This window comes from Salmo salar, chromosome ssa05 (genome assembly GCF_905237065.1).
Source record: "Salmo salar chromosome ssa05, Ssal_v3.1, whole genome shotgun sequence".
Taxonomy (NCBI): domain Eukaryota; kingdom Metazoa; phylum Chordata; class Actinopteri; order Salmoniformes; family Salmonidae; genus Salmo; species Salmo salar.
The window spans coordinates 13946769-13966944 of NC_059446.1; the positions used below are offsets into that span (position 1 = coordinate 13946769).

Below are 20176 nucleotides of genomic sequence, written 5' to 3' on the forward strand. Positions count from 1 at the left end.
ACACAACAAAACGTGGGAAAAAGTCAAGGGGTGTGAATACTTTCTGAAGGCACTGTAACACATTAAAAAGCCCTTTAGCCAACATTGTGTGGGGGAGCCCACTTCCCCTCACTCTGTGGTACTCAGTGTAGAACACAGTTCAGAGCCTGCCACTAAACAGGACCTATTCACATTTCAAGATCATGCACACCTCTCCTCTTGATTGACACTATCACGGTGCTATGTAAGAATAGCTCCATTTGCTTGACATAGAGCCGGGGCCATGCTATAAGTGTGCAGCTAAAGGGACAGGATGAGGAATTGGAAGAGCACAAATGGCTGCCACTTTAAAACGAGTAAGAACCGCTTAGCCTTCTCTTAGGTCTATCGACTCTCTCCACATGTATTCGCTAACGTGTCTCACTGTAAGAACACTAAAAAAGTTATATTGTCACATATAGGTGTAGGGAAATGTGTTGTTTTACAGGGTCAGCCATAGTAGTACGGTGTCCCTGCAGCAAATTATGGTTAAGTGCCTTGCTCAAGGGAACATCAACAGATTTTTCATCTTGTCAGCTCAAGTATTCAAACCAGCAACTTTTAGGTTACTGGCCAAATCCTCTAACCAATAGGCTACCTGTACCGTCTGTCCCCACTGATTCAGAGCCAGATATGATCCATAACAACACACACAACTGAGACAACTCAGATAGACAAAGTCAGAGGCCTTTATTGGTACACTGAATAGAAACATCAACATGAAAACAGATTTTTATTTCCCAAATGACATGTGAGACCGTCTTCATGTAGAGGGTAGAGAGGTCATGCAGCCACCAGCCCCCCTCTCCCCACATCCCTTCTCCCCCTCCAAGGTGTTGAAAAGGCAACGTCAGATAACAGGTCCACGCAAATCTTAAAATAACCTCCTCTCATCCTCCACCCCCGGTGGAAAGAAAGGGAGCAGGGACCAGGAGAGTGAAACGGGTCAGAATAATCTGCTTTTCCGGTTCCTATCTGAAGAAAGGCAGAGACGCATGTTTCCTTATCGCTGGCAATGTGATTACTGCCACAGCTTTTCAGATTTGTTCTGCCCTGGTGCCTGGCCTGCACAGACTGTACAGTTCCCCCTGCTGCTAGCTTTTCTGCCCTGGTTGGTCAGCACTGTACCCAGTACTGTTCACCCTGCTGCCAGCTACTGGGAGTAGGCCTCACCACTGCTGAGTCAAGTTAGCTAGCTCCATAAGGAAATACTGACAACCAGACGCTAGACCAGAGTCACTGAAACTTGTGTGGATGATATGTACATCCCACATGTCCACACTGGTGCTTGGGGAAAAATGTTTTTACACAATTTCATAATGTCAACATTTTATTGTGATAATCTCTTCGAAAACTGATTACGTTACAGAGAATGTGTTACACATTGACATGAACCCCTATACTTTAAATAATACTCCGGCGTAATTGGAATCACCAATTAAATAAGGCTACTGGTAATATCCATTTATTTCTCTTTCAGAGCAGGATATAAATAATTGGACAACAGCTTTAACTTCCTGCAATGGAATAATACATTAACATGATAATCATAAGTGGTTACATTAACCATCAAACTTTCCTATAAGGATTGCAAACAGCTGATGGCAGTCTGATATTTCCTTCCATGACAGACGCATAGTGTTTAAAATAGGCTTATCCCGGAAGCCATTACTACTGTGTGTGCGCACAAGACTTTAAATGTTGATATGGAATTACATGTGTCCACCTGTGGCAGGTAGGAATGATAAATAAGCAGTATATTCATCTGCCAATACTCATGTCACACAACTCACTTGTCGTAAATTAGCTTATATGATCATAGTTACTCTAATCAAAGTCGCTCTAAAAGTTACTTAGTTTAAGTTAGTTGTGTCTGGTCTAGAGGAAGAAGAAGACTCTCTTCTTGAGGATGTAGAAGACCGTGGCGAGGAAGAGTGCGAGAGCGAGGAAGATGAGCAGTTTGTCAGTGAGCTCCCTGCGGTTGTACTTAGTGATGAGCTTTCTCCCCAGCTGGATGGTTCCGGTCATGGCCTTAAACTCATCGTTGGTCTCCAGGACCGCCTGAGACGAGGTTGCTATGGAGGAGAGAGTCCACACTAGGCTTTGGCAAAGACTTTGTGTCTGGACATATCAAATAGCTGACTGTTGAAATGTGTCAGCTGCTTATGTTTGTATTTGAAAAAAGCAACTGAGAAACAGTCCTTGTGTCCTCCAATTTGAGGGCTTTTCAAATCAAAATCAAATCAAAGTTTTTTGGTCACATACACATGTTCAGCAGATGTTATTGCGGGTGTAGCGAAATGCTTGTGTTTCTAGCTCCAACAGTGCAGTAATATCTAACAATTAACAACAATACACACAAACTTAAAAGTAAAAGAATGGAATTAAGCAATATATACATTTTAGGACAAGCAATGTCGGCGTGACATTGACTAGAATACAGTAGAATACAGTATATACATATGAAACTCAACTGTAAAATGGCACCGGAAGAAATGGCAGCAGTTTTACGGACGCCCAACCAATTGTGCTATTATTTATTTTTTTCACATTATTTGTAACTTATTTTGTACATAATATTTCTGCCACCGTATCTTACGGCAGAAAGGAGCTTCTGGATATCAGGACAGCGATCACTCACCTCGGATTAGACAAAGATTTTTTTCTACAACAAAGACGACGCACGGGACATTCTCCAAACACCCCACAGGACCGACATCCCCGTTATTTGCAAGAAGAAGCGACGCAGGTACAGAGGACAAAGAGCCGGATGCCTGGTCAGGACCCGGAGAAGGCGACTGGGAAAGCTGCCGTTACCGTCAATACTACTCGCCAACGTGCAATCATTGGACAATAAACTAGACGACGTACGATCACGTATATCCTACCAACAGGACATCAAAAACTGTAATATCTTATGTTTCACGGAATCGTGTCTGAATGACAACATGATATTTAGCTAGTGGGATATATGCTGCACCAGCAGGATAGAACAGCACACACTCCGGTAAGACGAGGGGGGACGGTCTGTGCATATTTGTAAACAACAGCTGGTGCACGAAATCTAAGAAAGTCTCTAGATTTTGCTTGTGTGAAGTAAAGTATATTGTGATAAATTGCAGGCCACACTACTTGCCTAGAGAGTTTTCAGCTATACTTATTTACCACCACAGACAGATGCTGGCACTAAGACCGCACTCAGTCAGCTGTATAAGGAAATAAGCAAACAGGAAACCACTCACCCAGAGGCGGCGATCCTAGTGGCCAGAGACTTTAATGCAGGGAAACTTAAATAAGTTCTACCAAATTTCTATCAACATGTTAAATGTGCAACCAGAGGGAAAAAAATTCTAGATCACCTGTACTCCACACGCAGAGACGCGTTCAAAGCTCTCCCTCGCCCTCCATTTGGTAAATCCGACCACAACTCTATCCTCCTGATTCCTGCTTACACGCAAAAATTAAAGCAGGAAGAACCAGTGACTCGGTCTATAAAAAAGTGGTCAGATGAAGCAGATGCTAAACTACAGGACTGTTTTGCTATCACAGACTGGAACATGTTCCGGGATTCTTCCGATGGCATTGAGGAGTACACCACATCAGTCACTGGCTTTATCAATAAGTGCATCGAGGACATCGTCCCCACAGTGACTGTACGTACATACCCCAACCAGAAGCCATGGATTACAGGCAACATTCGCACTGAGCTAAAGGGTGGAGCTGCCGCTTTCAAAGTGCGGGACTCTAACCCGGAAGCTTACAAGAAATCCTGCTATGCCCTGCGACGAACCATCAAACAGGCAAAGCGTCAATACAGGACTAAGATTGAATCATACTACACCCGCTATGATGCTCGTCTTATGTGGCAGAGCTTGCAAACTATTACAGACTTCAAAGGGAAGCACAGCTGTGAGCTGCCCAGTGACACGAGCCTACCAGACGAGCTAAATCACTTCTATGCTCGCTTCGAGGCAAGCAACACTGAGGCATGCATGAGAGCATCAGCTGTTCCGGATGACTGTGTGATCACGCTTTCCGTAGCCGATGTGAGTAAGACCTTTAAACAGGTCAACATACACAAAGCTGCGGGGCCAGATGGATTACCAGGACGTTTGCTCCAGGCATGTGCTGACCAACTGGCAGGTGTCTTCACTGACATTTTCAACATGTCCCTGATTGAGTCTGTAATACCAACATGTTTCAAGTAGACCACCATAGTCCCTGTGCCCAAGAACACAAAGGCAACCTGCCTAAATGACTACAGACCCGTAGCACTCATGTCCGTAGCCATGAAGTGCTTTGAAAGGTTGGTAATGGCTCACATCAACACCATTATCCCAGAAAACCTAGACCCACTCCAATTTGCATACCGCCCAAACAGATCCACAGATGACGCAATCTCTATTGCACCACACTGCCCTTTCCCACCTGGACAAAAGGAATACTTATGTGAGAATGCTATTCATTGACTACAGCTCAGCGTTCAACACCATAGTACCCTCAAAGCGCATCACTAAGCTAAGGATCCTGGGACTAAACACCTCCCTCTACAAATGGATCCTGGGCATCTGGACGGGCCACCCCCAGGTGGTGAGGGTAGGTAGCAACACATCTGCCACGCTGATCCTCAACACTGGAGCTCCACAGGGGTGCATGCTCAGTCCTCTCCTGTACTACCTGTTCACCCACGACTCTGCATGGCCAGGTACGACTCCAACACCATCATTAAGTTTGCAGACGACACAACAGTGGTAGGCCTGATCACAGACAACGACGAGACAGCCTATAGGGAGGAGGTCAGAGACCTGGCCGTGTGGTGCCAGAATAACAACCTATCCCTCAACGTAACCAAGACTAAGGAGATGATTGTGGACTACAGGAAAAGGAGGACCGAGCACGCCCCCATTCTCATCGACGGGGCTGTAGTGGAGCAGGTTGAGAGCTTCAAGTTCCTCGGTGTCCACATCAACAACAAACTAGAATGGGCAAACACACCAAGACAGCCGTGAAGAGGGCACGACAAAGCCTATTCCCCCTCAGGAAACTAATAAGCTGCAACATCGAGAGCATCCAGACTGGTTGCATCACTGCCTGGTACGGCAATTGCTCGGCCTCTGACCGCAAGGCACTACAGAGGGTAGTGCGTACGGCCCAAGACACCACTGGGGCTAAGCTGCCTGCCATCCAGGACCTCTACACCAGGCGGTGTCAGAGGAAGGCCCTAAAAATTGTCAAAGACCCCAGCCACCCCAGTCATAGACTGTTCTCTCTACTACCGCATGGCAAGCGGTACCGGAGAGCCAAATCTAGGACAAAAAGGCTTCTCAACAGTTTTTACCCCCAAGCCATAAGACTCCTTAACAGGTAATCAAATGGCTACCCGGACTATTTGCATTGTGTGGCCCCCCCAACCCCTCTTTTACGCTGGTGCTACTCTCTGTTTATCATATATGCATAGTCACTTTAACCATATCTACATGTACATACTACCTCAATCAGCCTGACTAACCGGTGTCTGTATGTAGCCTCGCTTCTGTATATAGCCTGTCTTTTTACTGTTGTTTTATTTCTTTACTTACCTATTGTTCACCTAACACCTTTTTTGCACTATTGGTTAGAGCCTGTAAGTAAGCATTTCACTGTAAGGTCTACACCTGTTGTATTCGGCGCACGTGACAAATAAACTTTGATTTGATTTGAAATGGTGGAACCATCTCCACATTGTTCTCACCAGTGGTGCAGTGGAAGGTAAACACACGCAAACAGCATTTACGCACCTTTTTATGTTGCTCAAACGTTTACCCACCTATTACAAAAAAGTGCATTGTAAATATAGGGAGCATTACTTTATTCACTGTGAAAGGCGATCAGCGTTTACCCACTTTTTACCACTACATCACTGCTTCTCACTCATCTAGTTCTTCCAGATGTGTAAACACTGAAAGAAAAGGGAGCTAGGGGACGGGGTCAGGGGCCGAAATTATAAACACTACTACTCCTCTCAGAAACACAGAATATGACATGATTTACACTGTGTACTCTAGGGGGCGCCACTCACCCAGCGTGGTCATGGTTTCCTCGCTCTGCGTCACCTGCTGTGACATCATCCGGCTGATGCTCATCAGGCTCTCAGTGATGTCACTGGACGACTGGGCCAGCCCCTCTTTGGTCACCTTTCTGATTGGAGGAAAAAATAAAGACATTCTAAATCTTCAGAGTAACAGACAACAATAAGACAGAAACTATAAACACACAGTGAAATAAGGGAACGACAATGAAACATTACAGAAGAGTATCTAGAAACAGCCAATATCTGTTTACCTATGTCTAAGTTCACTATCTCCTCCATAGAGAAGAGATTCCTTCTCCAGGTTGTCTAGTGACAGTTTACTGGCCAGGTTGGCCTTCCTCCATGCTGTCTGGTTACTGCAGGGATAGGAAATATACAGTTTCATTAGGATGCTTGCTTATAGTTTATGCACTACCACTATATGTAAAAGGTCTATGGAAAACACCAGAAAACCATTCTAAAGGAGACATGCATCCTACTAACTACTACAGATTGGATCCAGCACTGAAGAAACAGCAGTAATCCACACTCCTACCATGCTCTCTTACCTGACCATCTGCTTGCGGTGTCTGTCCACCTCACTGAGTAGCGCCAACTTGTCTGACTCCTTGTCCTGCTCCCTCCCCATCTGATCTAGGTCCTGTCAAACAGTGATCATTTCGTCAACAATAACTATGACGAAAAATACTCGTCAAGTGCCTATTTTTCCTGACTAAAACTATGACGATTACGAGACGTCCTGGGAAAAAAAAACATAACTATTACAAATTACTTTTCATTTAGTTGACGAAAATGTGACGGGACGAGAATTCCATGTGAGATTAATCAACATTTAATTTAACATGAAGCTCATTTTCATCCATTTTGTCCAATCCAACGCATGCATGCAGAATATTTCATGCAATCCTCTCATTGACAGAATTGACATCTTTCAGTTGCGCGGTCTGATTGAGCTGAGCTGATCTGCCCGGATCTCCCACACAGTTCCCAGACGGTCTCTTCAGTCACTCGTCAATCTTCTGAACGGATGCGAAGCCAGGACAATGGACTTGTAACTAAACTCAACTATAAAGATGTTTTACTCTCGCACTCTTACTTTCAAGGCTATTTTTGCTTTGATCACATCAGAAGCTCTATTTTCCCATGTGCGCTGTTACTCATTAATCTGTGTTGCCGCTCTCGCGCCACAGACCGCAAACGCGACATGCGGTTGCGGTTGCTTTTTTCCTATGCTAAAAACGAATGCTATTTGTTGAATATTAGAAGTACATTAATACTTCTGGCATTTTTGTAAAGCTCATATCCCCTTTTCAATGAAACCACTTACAGTTGAAGTCGGACGTTTACATACACCTTAGCCAAATACATTTAAACTCAGTTTTTCACAATTCCTGACATTAAATCCCAGAAAATATTCCCTGTTTTAGGTCAGTTAGGATCACCACTTTATTTTAAGAATGTGAAATGTCAGAATAATAGTAGAGAGAATGATTTATTTCAGCTTTTATTTCTTTCATCACATTCCCAGTGAGTCAGAAGTTTATATACACTCAATTAGTATTTGGTAGCATTGCATTTAAATTGTTTAACTTGGGTCAAACGTTTCATGTAGCCTTCCACAAGCCTCCCACAATAAGTTGGGTGAATTTTGGCCCATCCTCCTGACAGAGCTGGTGTAACTGAGTCAGGTTTGTAGGCCTCCTTGCTCACACACGCTTTTTCAGTTCTGTCCACAACATTTCTATAGGATTGAGGTCAGGGCTTTGTGATGGCCACTCCAATACCTTGACTTTGTTGTCCTTAGAACATTTTGCCACAACATTGGAAGTATGATTGGGGTCATTGTCCATTTGGAAGACCCATTTGCGACCAAGCTTTAACTTCCTGACTGATGTCTTCAGATGTTGCTTCAATATAGCCACATAATTTCCCCTCCTCATGATGCCATCTATTTTGTGAAGTGCACCAGTCCCTCCTGCAGCAAAGCACCCCCACAACATGATCCTGCCACCCACGTGCTTCACGGTTGGGATGGTGTTCTTCGGCTTGCAAGCCTCCCCTTTTCCTCCAAATATAACAATGGTCATTACGGCCAAACAGTTCAATTTTTGTTTCATCAGACCAGAGGACATTTCTACAAAAAGTACGATCTTTGTCCCAATGTGCAGTTGCAAACCTTAGTCTGGCTTTTTTATGGCGGTTTTGGAGCAGTGGCTTCTTCCTTGCTGAGCGGCCTTTCGGGTTATGTCGATATAGGACTCGTTTTACTGTGGATATAGATACTTTTGTACCTGTTTCCTCCAGAATCTTCACAAGGTCCTTTGCTGTTGTTCTGTGATTGATTCGCACTTTTCGCACCAAAGTACGTTCATCTCTAGGAGACAGAACGCGTCTCCTTCCTGAGCGGTATGATGGCTGCGTGGTCCCATGGTGTTTATACTTGCGTACTATTGTTTGTACAGATGAACGTGGTACCTTCAGGCGTTTGGAAATTGCTCCCGAGGATGAACAAGACTTGTGGAGGTCTCCAATTTGTTTTCTGAGGTCTTGGCTGATTTCTTTTGATTTTCCCATTATGTCAAGCAAAGAGGCACTGAGTTTGAAGGTAGGCCTTGAAATACATCCACAGATACACCTCCAATTGACTCAAATGATGTCAATTAGCCTATCAGCCATGGCATCATTTTCTGGAATTTTCCAAGCTGTTTAAAGGCACAGTCAACTTAGTATGTAAACATCTGACCCACTGAAATTGTGATACAGTGAATTATAAAAGTTAAATAATCTGTCTGTAAACAATTGTTGGAAATATTACTTGTGTCATGCACAAAGTAGATGTCCTAACCGACTTGCCAAAACTATAGTTTGTTAACACGACATTTGTGGAGTGTTTGAAAAACGAGTTTTAATGACTCCAACCTAAGTGTATGTATTTGGGTTAATTGGTCAGCACTAATATTTGGCTTTGCCTTTTAGGTTATTGTCCTGCTGAAAGGTGGATTTGTCTACCAGTGTTTGTTGGAAAGCAGACTGAACCAGGTTTTCCTCTAGGACCTTATTTGCCTGTGCTTAGCTCTACTCTTTATTTTTCTACAAAAAAACTCGCTAGTCCTTGCTAGTGCTGTTGGGGTGACAATATTACCGCCACACCGGAAGTCATGACTGCAGTAAAATGCCACATGACAGTCGAGTCACGGTAATGTCCTTTAATGCACTCTGGACATGCTTTGGTAGTACCGAACTTGCTAACTACCATCCGATCACTAACGACCTGGTAGTCCGGGCTCTATTGTCCCGCTAACCCCTCTGACAATGTAAATATAATCGAAAATCACATCAAACACTTGTCATCAAATCAGTAGGCCTATCATACTTTTATAACGAACGTCACTGTGACGATCAATTTGAAGAAAGAAGTTCAACAGCAGGTTGAAACAGTGTAAAACATGGTTGTTGTGGATGTTGTTTAAAGCCTAACAGAACGAAACGGTCAGCGCTTTCTAAGGTGACGATTCATTCAAAACACCCATACGCATATTAGAGTTTATGCATAGGCTTATGAGACCAAAACACTTAATTAATACTATGATTGTGCCCTTATACAATACATAGCCTACTGCATATTACTCATGGCAGAAAAACATCAAACAAAACTGATTTAAGATCTTTGGTAGATAATTGGTCTAGCATATACTCCAAAATTAAACACATTTGAGTACTCGCCTTTGAGTGTGGACAGTGTTATTATGCATACTGGATTATGCAGACTGGTTACCCTATTCTACGCTCCAACATGTCTATCCATGAGTCGGTGAGAGAACATAGAGCCATAGTCGATGCTGTTGGTTCATTGATTGTACAGGGCTGCTTACAGTTAGACTATAATTAGTGTATTTGATTTTGAATAGCCTAGTAATAGGGAATGTTTTATATTTTCATAATTAATTGAGTGACACATTACATTTAGCTATACAGAATATCTCACCACCATGTGTTTCCTCCTCCTCTCTCTCTATTCCTTTCCAGATTTCGCAGACAGGCTGTCAACAGTTTAGTGAAATATGTTTCGTTGCGAAAACATGTTACCATCGATGTTCCCGAACAGGTTTCACTTGGTTTCCAAATTAAGCACTGGTTAGCTACATGAACAAGGTTGGAGCGCACATAGCATGCAAGCTGGGGCCAGTTGTACTGTTAGAGGGGCCGGTTACATTAGACGTTATTGTTGTCATATCGTTTTCTTCACTGCATTGCAGGCATTAGCAGGCAAAAGACCATGTTCATAATCATCATCGTTGCCACTGTCTAATAACGGATGTAAAAAAAGAACGATAGCAAAAATTTGTGATGTAAAAATTATTTCATACTCCACATTTAGGGGGGCCACAAGGGGGTCCAAAATTGTTGTCACAGGGGCACTGGCCCCCTCCCCCCAGAACCGCTAGTGCTGCCCATTTGATAATGAATGGTCCATTCTAAATCGAAACTAATTGTACATACTGTATTAGTAAAGACAAGATTAAATTGAGAATTGTCTGATGTGAAAATATGATCGCTTGATGAGAGAACAGCTGTGCAGCCTGAGGCAAGGAACAGAGCGCAAGCTTTTTCTGCTACTTTCTCAAATCATCACAAGCCTATAGTCGCACCATACAGCCCATATATGTTTTGATTTCTAAGACATTCTAATGTTTGTATCATTCACAACACAAGTTGTCAATTAACTCTAAATCTAGCTCAACATAGCCACTTCATACGCGCACGTGCTCCGGAATGGGAAAAATATAATTTCTATTTTATTCAGCTAAGCTCAATTATATTCTTTTTACTATAAAATCATATAACATAAAATCATTTTATGGGACTTATAAGCATATCTTGTCAGCTAAATGAACAAGCCTACAGCATGGAGTTTATAGCCAGATAACATAGGCCTACAGTAGACCAACTCATATACTGTTCTTCTGAAATACATTTTCTTCATATCATGTTTCTTTAGACCTGACAAAAATAAATAGTGGATTTATTGTGATGATGTATATTACATTTATTAGATTTTTGAAAATGTAGATGTTCTAAAGGCGTGCATCAGTGAGTGGTATGAGTGGAGTCCTGGAGATGCTAAACGTGTTTATGTTAATAAACTCGGCAACTGTTTTAAAGTCGCCATTAGCCCCATGGTGAAATCACTGAGTGGTTTCCTTCCTCTCCGTCAACTGAGTTTGGAAGGACGCCTGTATCTTTGTAGTGACAGGGTGGTTGATACACCATCCAAAATGTAATGAACTTCACCATGCTCAAAGGGAGATTCAATGTCCACTTTTTTTTCATTTTTACACTCAACCAACCTTACAGATAGATAATTGTATATGCGTGGGGTACAGAGATGGGTTAGTTGTTCAAAAAATCATGTTAAACGCCATTATTGCACACAGCGTGAGTCCATGCAACTTATCACTTAGGCAAATTTTTACTCCTGAAATGATTTGGGCTTGCCATAACAAAGGGGTTGAACACTTATTGACTCAAGACATTTCAGCATTTCGTTTTTTTATTACTGTGTAAACATTTCTAAAAACATGATTCCACTTTGACATTATGGTGTAGATGAGTGACACAACATCTACATTTAATGAATGTTAAATTCAGGCTGTAAAACAACAAGGTGTGAATATTTTCTAAAGGCACTGTATCTAGCAGTGGCCATCTGGCTAGTATCAAAAAGGGCTTTCTACAAAATAGCAACATCAGCACCAAAGATTTGTATTGTTACATCTGTGTCAGCAGAGAGAGTTTTGAATCTAGACCATAAGCAATATGCACAGATATGCATTTCCAAACAACGCTACTGCCACCTTCTGGTTTGGAGTATTATAACAAGGCTGAGTGGATGACGTCTTCCAAGGTCTTTGCTGTGTGAACCTTTAGAAACTATTGACTGTTGACACTGTTCAGCGGTGCTATGTACTGTCGGCAGGCAAACGTTTGACAATCCTACCGGTGTGTCTGAGCTTTTAAAGTTGGATTTATTTGGATAGTCCATCTGTAGATGCTCTACAGACTATATACTAACCCTAAACGTAAATCTTAACCTTATTCTAAACCTAACCTTAGCAAGCAGTTGCTTATCATCCTATTGTTTGTTGATAGTATGACCATCTGTAGAGCAAATCCACACAATCCAAATAAACTGACCGATATGACTAAAATCTTACTACGACTAAAATGTCTTTTAAAGATGAACTAAGACTAAAACTAAAATTGCTGCCAATATTAACACCACTGTCAAACACTCAGTTATAATGTGTCCTACAACTAACATTGATGTATACAGCTCAATATGAACTGATGTATCCAAGGTTTGAATCTCAATAGTCTTAAGTCTCCCTTCAACATATCTGATACAGTGGGCTCCAAAATTACTGGCACCCCTGACTGGCAATGCACAAACAATGCTTAAACAACAATAAACAATATAATTATAGAGATAAACTCAAAATACCAACATGTGAGAAATACTGTACTTTATTCATGTTTCAATGGAACCAACCAAAATAATTTATTGATTTAATTAAAAATCAATGTCCTCCAAATCAAGGTTTCACAATTAATGGCACCCTTAAATATTATTGTAAATAACATCTACGAAAATTAAACCACAAATTAAATTCCACTTATTTAAGTTTATCTAAGTCTTAAGGAACTGTATTGAGCCATTACATCACTTCCTGTTTCACTAGGGTATAAAAATGAGGTAACACACATGCAATATCCCAACACCACGAAGAAAAGAAAAGAACTGGCAGTTCAAAAGAGACAGATGGTCGTAGACCTTCATAAATCTGGTAATGGCTACAAGAAGATCCACAAACAATTGAATATACCACTGGGCACTGTCAGGGCAATTATTAAAACATTCAAAAGATATGGAACAGTTGAAAACCTCACGGATAGAGGACACAAATGCATTTTGCCCCCCAGGATAGGGAGGAGGATGGTGAAAGAAGCAACAAAATCCCCAAGAATCACTGTGAAAGAATTGCAGGCCTTGGTGGCATCTTGGGGTCACCAGGTTTCAAAAAGCACCATCAGACGCCACCTCCACAACCACAGGCTCTTTGGAAGGGTTGCCAGATGAAAGCCCTTAATGACCCCAAGACACAGATGCAAGCGCTGGGAGTTTGCCAAATGTCATTTAAATTATGACTGGAAGAAGGTGCTCTGGTCAGATGAGACCAAAATTGAATGTTTTGGTCAGATACAGCATCGGCATGTTTGACGTCGAAACAGAGATGCATACAAGGAGAGGAACCTCATACCCACAGTGAAATATGGAGGGGGGTCAGTGATGTTTTGGGGCTGGTTAATTCCAGAGGTCCTGGGGCACTGGTTAAGATTGATGGCATAATGAATTCCACCAAGTATCAGGCAATTTTGGCTGACAATCTGGTTGCCTCTGCCAGAAGGCTGGGACTTGGCCGTAGGTGGACTTTCCAACAAGACAATGACCCGAAACATACCTCAAGATCCACACAGAAATGGTTCTGTGACAACAAAATAAATGTTCTGCCCTGGCCATCTCAGTCGCCGGACCTCAATCCAATCGAAAACCTGTGGGCTGAGTGGAAGAGGGCATTTGATAAGCGCAAACCCAAGAATGTGAAGGATCTTGAAAGGATCTGCATAGAGGAATGGTCCAAAATCCCTCCAAATGTGTTCCTTAACCTTGTCAAACATTACAGGAAAAGACGCCATGCTGTTATCCTTGCCAGAGGTGGTTGCACTAAGTACTAAATGAGGAGTGCCAATAATTATGAAACCTTGATTTTGGTTCAATTTATTTTGTATTAAATACTTGTATAATTTTGGTTGGTTCCCTTGAAACATGAATAAAGTACAGTATTTCTCACATGTTGGTATTTTGAGTTTCTCTATAATTATATTGTTTATATTTTGTAAAGTTTTGTTTGTGCATTGCCAGACAGGGGTGCCTGTAATTTTAGCCCACTGTAGATCTGGACAGGTGAAATCTCCACCAGGCAGTTGAAGGACAGGAAATGAGGAATGAAGGCTATTTGTTTTTTAGAACATTGAAATGTTTTTGAGACAGGAGGATTAACTGTCTCTTACCTGAATCCGTAGCCTAAGGTTGTTGAATTTTGCTTTCACTTTGGCATTCAACTCTGTCAGCTTGACGTGTGGTCCTATACACTCATTGACATCCTAATGTCAATGAGTAAATGAGAGATATAGATAAAATCAGACAAATGGTTTTGTCATATATCCAAAGGTTCAAAAAGATGATCAGTCCAAATCTATTCAGACTCCCGGCCATTGTACCAAAATGGGTCAGTGGCCAACTCAAAAAAAAAGATAAGAGCCCAACCAGCTGCGACAGAAAATAAGGTTATTCTCCACAATGAGTACATGACAACATACAATATCGTTGCATTATATGGTCTAGAACAATAACCTACTGAATCAATATTCATACCTGTACAAGAGCTTTTATTTCCAAGTCATATTTGATGATTTCTTGCTCGCATATTCGGACGTGGACATCCGACGACGCCATGTTTGACAACAAACTCGTCTACGGCAAGCGAGGAGTAACTGAATTGACTTTCCCATAGTTCGTAGAAGTAGCGCGTCTCTTTACTTACACAGCAAAGAGGGCATTTCGGTCGTGAGCAACAAGAACCGGTTTAACAATGCAAAAACATGTAAATCAATACGTGGATTGATTGATGACGTTTAATATCTAACATTTCTAAGGACAATTCTGAATGCCATCACACAGACACAATGAAGGACACATGGAATAAAAAAAAGGCTGCATTACATGCAACATACATATTAATTTATGGGGTACGGCGAGTCCAATAATGGACTAAAGGAACCTAATGTTACTGTTTAGAGGGGAAATGGCTCTGGCAGCCAAAACAGCCAAATACTCCATCTAAACATGATTCAATTGTCCATTGTGGTAAGGTTCTAGAAAAGCCCTCTACTTTCAAACCACATCAAAATAATTTCACAAATGCAAAATATATACTTACTGCACTGATTTAACATGGTTGCATCTGACAGTATTTTTTTGTGACACATTTGTGGCGTCTTCCATTTACACACAGGTGTTCATAGACACAATCACAGGTATCTAATTAGCATGTAGTCGCTTCTTTCTTCCTGTCTTTTTTCCATAAACAAAACGCTGCAACATGGAAATATGGCAGCGTGGGAACCCTAACCTATAAAAGGTGCGTAGTAATTTCACCATACCACAAGCGATGAGTGTTAACGTTTAGAGCAACAAAACTCCCCTGGCCAGATTGTCAATAGGCGCTAAAGGTATTTAGCATCTATAAATGGGCTAGGCTAAATAGCAACATGCCTTGACAAGATCATATATCAATGTTAGAGAATCAAAATGTCATACAGCACATCACACACCATACAAATCAAAGGTTGATACTTTATTCTTAAAGCACTAAAGAGGATTTCTCTAGAAAAGTCCTTTTGGTGATCCGTTTGTACAAATCATCTTTGCAGGCATCTCTCCACTCTCACTAAGGTCAGGTGTCAAAGGCTGGGTTAAGGCTTAAGCTGTACAAGAACAGTTCCCTTTGTGAGGTGATAGAGTGAGGGCTTCATTGGTGTACAGCAGTGAGTCAGGTCCTCCCCTGCAGAGAACAAACAGAAAATTGTACAGATTAAAATAGATAAAGAGAGGAAGCCACGACTACAGACTATTGACAGAGAACGGTTTATTTCTTCATTGATTGATTTAATCTAGTGGCCAACAACATTTGCAGTTAAAAGGCTGAATCGCAGTATAGACTTACAAAATATAACAAAATAAATTGAGTGATGATATGGACCTCTCAGGTGTATCTGACTGGGTTTACCTGTAGCAGGAGAGGGGCCGAGGGCTGGTAGACTGGTAGACTAGGGCCAGTGGGTTTACCTGTAGTAGGAGAGGGGCCGAGGGCTGGTTGACTAGGGCCAGTGGGTTTACCTGTAGCAGGAGAGGGGCCGAGGGCTGGTTGACTAGGCCCAGTGGGTTTACCTGTAGTAGGAGAGGGGCCGAGGGCTGGTTGACTAGGGCCAGTGGGTTTACCTGTAGCGGGAGAGGGGCCGAGGGCTGGTAGACTGGTAGACTAGGGCCAGTGGGTTTACCTGTAGTAGGAGAGGGGCCGAGGGCTGGTTGACTAGGGCCAGTGGGTTTACCTGTAGCTGGAGAGGGGCCGAGGGCTGGTAGACTGGTAGACTAGGGCCAGTGGGTTTACCTGTAGTAGGAGAGGGGCCGAGGGCTGGTAGACTGGTAGACTAGGGCCAGTGGGTTTACCTGTAGTAGGAGAAGGGCCGAGGGCTGGTTGACTAGGGCCAGTGGGTTTACCTGTAGTAGGAGAGGGGCCGAGGGCTGGTTGACTAGGGCCAGTGGGTTTACCTGTAGTAGGAGAGGGGCCGAGGGCTGGTAGACTAAGGCCAGTGGGTTTACCTGTAGCAGGAGAGGGGCCGAGGGCTGGTTGACTAGGGCCAGTGGGTTTACCTGTAGTAGGAGAGGGGCCGAGGGCTGGTAGACTCATAGACTAGGGCCAGTGGTAGTAAATGTACCAGATGGTATCATTCTTTAGAGCTGGTCCAAACAGAGGGTTGAGCTGGGCCAGGATCGCTATCAGCCAGCTGAAAACATACAACACATACTAATGATTACACAACTACACATCTCTGTCATGGCTTCAATTATGTGTAATGGCTTTGTTTGTGCTCCCCAGGAAGAATAGGAGCATTTAAGGCATCTGATGGGGATCTAAATGAAGAATAAAGATACTTGTGCATGTCTTTCACTTTTAGACATTCTTGTTCTACCCTATAGTAATGGACAAACATGACAGCAGGGTCAGCTATAATAGAGGAAAACAACTAAGTGCTCAGTACAGCAGACTAGTTTCTTCCCTCAGCTGCTGTGGAGACTATCCCCATTACATGGTCTGCACTGGCCCCTGGTGGAGATATGGCAAAATAACATGACACGGTTATCTGCTCGCCTAACAACTTTGAAAGCTAAATAATTAACTATGAAATGAAATGGCATCTCAGGACTAACAGGTTATATTGAATGGGATCATTACCTACCGTACAAGTAACAAGTGTACTCTGGGATCATTTAACTACAATACTCTGGGATCATTTAACTACAATACTCTGGGATCATTTAACTACAATACTCTGGGATCATTTAACTACATTACCCTGGGATCATTTAACTACAATACCCTGGGATCATTTAACTACAATACCCTGGGATCATTTAACTACAATACTCTGGGATCATTTAACTACCGTACAAGCAACAGGTGTACTCTAGGCCTACACTTATTTTCTCTAACCGGCAAAACCGACCATGATCAACTTTCAGCTTGTCTACATTTGTGACAGACTGGTAAGCACTATGTATTGATGTTGGGGCATTGAAATCGAGCTGCAATTGGAGAATAACCTAAGGGTAAAGTGTTCTCTCTCTGTGCCTATGTGGGACATATGCATAGCACATAACTATCTCCAAATATAAGCTAATAGTCCAGTTTCACACTTTCATGGAAAGCAACTTAGCTAGGCCCAACATTATGCATGATGCAAGACTCAAACACACAACACTGGGGTGTAATCAATACGAGTTTCTAGTCAACAAATTCAGGTAGGTCCCTCACAGTTTTGTTCCGTTTGCTCTGTTTGGTTCATAAACAGTAAACGGTTTCCGTAATGAATACACCCCTGATGTTGCCTGCCTGCACCTTGTGCCAACCAACTGAGCCAAATAAATATAAGAAGGGCCCTCAGTGATACTGTGAAATATTCTGCTACATTCCTGAGAGGACTATACTTACAACAGGTAGCAGCAGACAGCAGTTAGCACCAACATTGTAACTATCACTCTGTGGGGGGGGAGAGAGAGGCATTATTCCACTGGGCCAAAACATTACTACAAAGTAGTAACAAGACATTAGGCTATACATTTGTACCACTACAAAAAACATGACTCATATCTATGGTTTATTATGACGCGTGTTCATTTCTCAGATGTACTACTAGACCTAGTTCATGCAGATAGGGCTTCATCATGCCAACTTGAGTCACCTGCAAGTGACAGAGCAGATGGGCACTAGACATGGACTGGGGAAGTTCCAAAATGACATCTTGATTTGTCTATATTCCATTACATTTTTATCCAACAAGGACAAAGAAGTTTAAAAACATTGTCAAATGTTAAAGTTTATTCTAGTTAAAACTAGAGCTTACTACTAACTTTTCTTGTTAGCAACATGTAAGTTAGCTAGATAGTGTTTTTCTATCATGTTAGCTAGCTAATATACTTACCCTCTGTTCGGTCCTTTGGGGATAAACCACGGCACAACTCCACCAATAATCCCCCAAAACAGAGTCATTACCGACATGGGAATTACAAAACTAAGCGCCGCCATGTCTGTCTTTGTAAATAGCTTTAAAAGTAGAGAAAGTAAACGTATACACTTGGCAACGCGACTCAACGCCAAAATAGCGAAGTGTTGCCGGACTAGGAAGTATGGATCACATGATGTCGCCACAGTAAACTGGGCGTGTGGCGGTAGCAAAAGAGTTTCATAAACTGATCCTAGACCAGTGTTTTCTCGAGGAAACTGATCCTATGGGAACATTTTGTTTTTGTAGGGTTTTTGGATAAACGCCGAAAATAAGGTCTGTGGTAACACAGGCTTATATCTTATACATTTTGTTCTATGAGATAGGCGTCATCACCTAACGTTACTTTTTGTGAATTTTGAAGCATTTACGTAATAAAAACACAAAGAACATAAAAGGCTTAATAATTCATAAAATAAATGTTAACTGGCTGATATTATCTCATAGAAACAAAAAGTATAAGATCTCCTAAACCTCAAAACTCTATTCTTTCCACATTCATTTTCCACATAGGAATGGCTGAACGAACCAGAGATATATTTTCCGGTTTTTAGGACTACAAGCTGACGAGCTCTATTCTCTCTTCGTTATTACACGAAGTCTAAAGCCATCCAACTATTTCATTCATGCAAACCTTTACATTTTCCTTGGCTAAAGCTTGGGTTTGTATAGGCAAAACACTGCCCGTTTAGTGCTAAATTAACAGTCCAGTGCTAAATTGATACGGTTTAACATTTAGATTAGATCATGATATCAGGGGATACAGATGATCCTAAATCAGCACTCATACAGTAACCACGTTTCCATCCACACTTTTTATGCGAATAAAGTCAAAACTTATTAAAACCAAGAAGTGTTGGTACAATCTTATTGGTACAATCTTGGTACAATCTTCGTCAGACGGAGGTGTCTTTTCGTGTCGGTAAAATGTGTTATGCGACAAATTGCGGTGGAAACCTTTTTATGCGCAAATATTGATATACCATCATATCGAACTAAACTTGTCAAGCGATGGCATGTTGTGTGGTCCTCCCACTACAACTCGGGAAAGCATGCTCCCGAGTGGCACAGCGGTAAAACATTGCATCTCAGTGCTGTGTCACTAAAGACACTGGTTCGATTCCAGGCTGTATCACAACCGGCCCTGATTGGGAGTCCCATAGGGCGGCGCACAATTGGCCCAGCGTCGTCCGGGGTATGCCGTCAATGTAAATATTTTTTACTGACTTGCCTAGTTAAATAACATTTGGCTAGATTAAATACATTATGAACTTCACAGGGGGTGGTGAAAGTGCACGATGATATTGATGCTCCTATTCAATAAATATCAATGGTCTTAATCTAGTGACATGATCGATGTTTGAAAAACAGTCTTGCACTTATCCATAATAATCTCAATATGTAGACTAGCCAACCCACACAGTATCTGTGAGTGCAGGTGCCAAGACCAGAGTAGGCACATTTGCTATTTAACGCAAGTTTGACAAAACTATCCGTAGAGTTCAAAATGTGATGTAAACACATTGAACTTTTGATTTTTATTCAGGACATGAAAACGTAATTGGAAAAGAAAATTGTGTGCACAAAGATTGTGAACCATCATGCAATCAGGCTGGTTCCACCATG

General features: G+C 42.1%; 2 protein-coding genes across 3 annotated transcripts; both read right to left on the bottom strand.

Annotated features, from left to right (window-relative positions):
* Positions 1–689: 689 nt before the first annotated feature.
* Positions 690–14813, bottom strand: LOC106604293 (vesicle transport protein SEC20). 2 transcript variants are annotated; one of them, XM_014198788.2, is made up of 6 exons: positions 14583–14813; positions 14219–14311; positions 6637–6728; positions 6340–6444; positions 6077–6195; positions 690–2093 (listed from the first exon to the last, which is right to left on the bottom strand). In XM_014198788.2, exons 1-6 carry the CDS (start codon positions 14661–14663, stop codon positions 1897–1899), a joined length of 687 nt encoding a protein of 228 aa, XP_014054263.1. In that variant the 5' UTR covers positions 14664–14813; the 3' UTR covers positions 690–1896. The 2 variants fall into 2 exon arrangements, with proteins under 2 accessions (XP_014054263.1, XP_014054264.1); XM_014198789.2 differs by lacking the exon at positions 14219–14311.
* Positions 14814–15551: 738 nt separating this feature from the next.
* On the bottom strand, positions 15552–18733 carry atp6v0e1 (ATPase H+ transporting V0 subunit e1). The gene is made up of 4 exons (XM_045717917.1): positions 18470–18733; positions 17980–18027; positions 16641–16774; positions 15552–15771 (listed from the first exon to the last, which is right to left on the bottom strand). The coding sequence occupies exons 1-3, from the start codon at positions 18571–18573 to the stop codon at positions 16681–16683; spliced, it is 246 nt and encodes an 81-aa protein (XP_045573873.1). The 5' UTR covers positions 18574–18733; the 3' UTR covers positions 15552–15771; positions 16641–16680.
* Positions 18734–20176: the final 1443 nt, after the last annotated feature.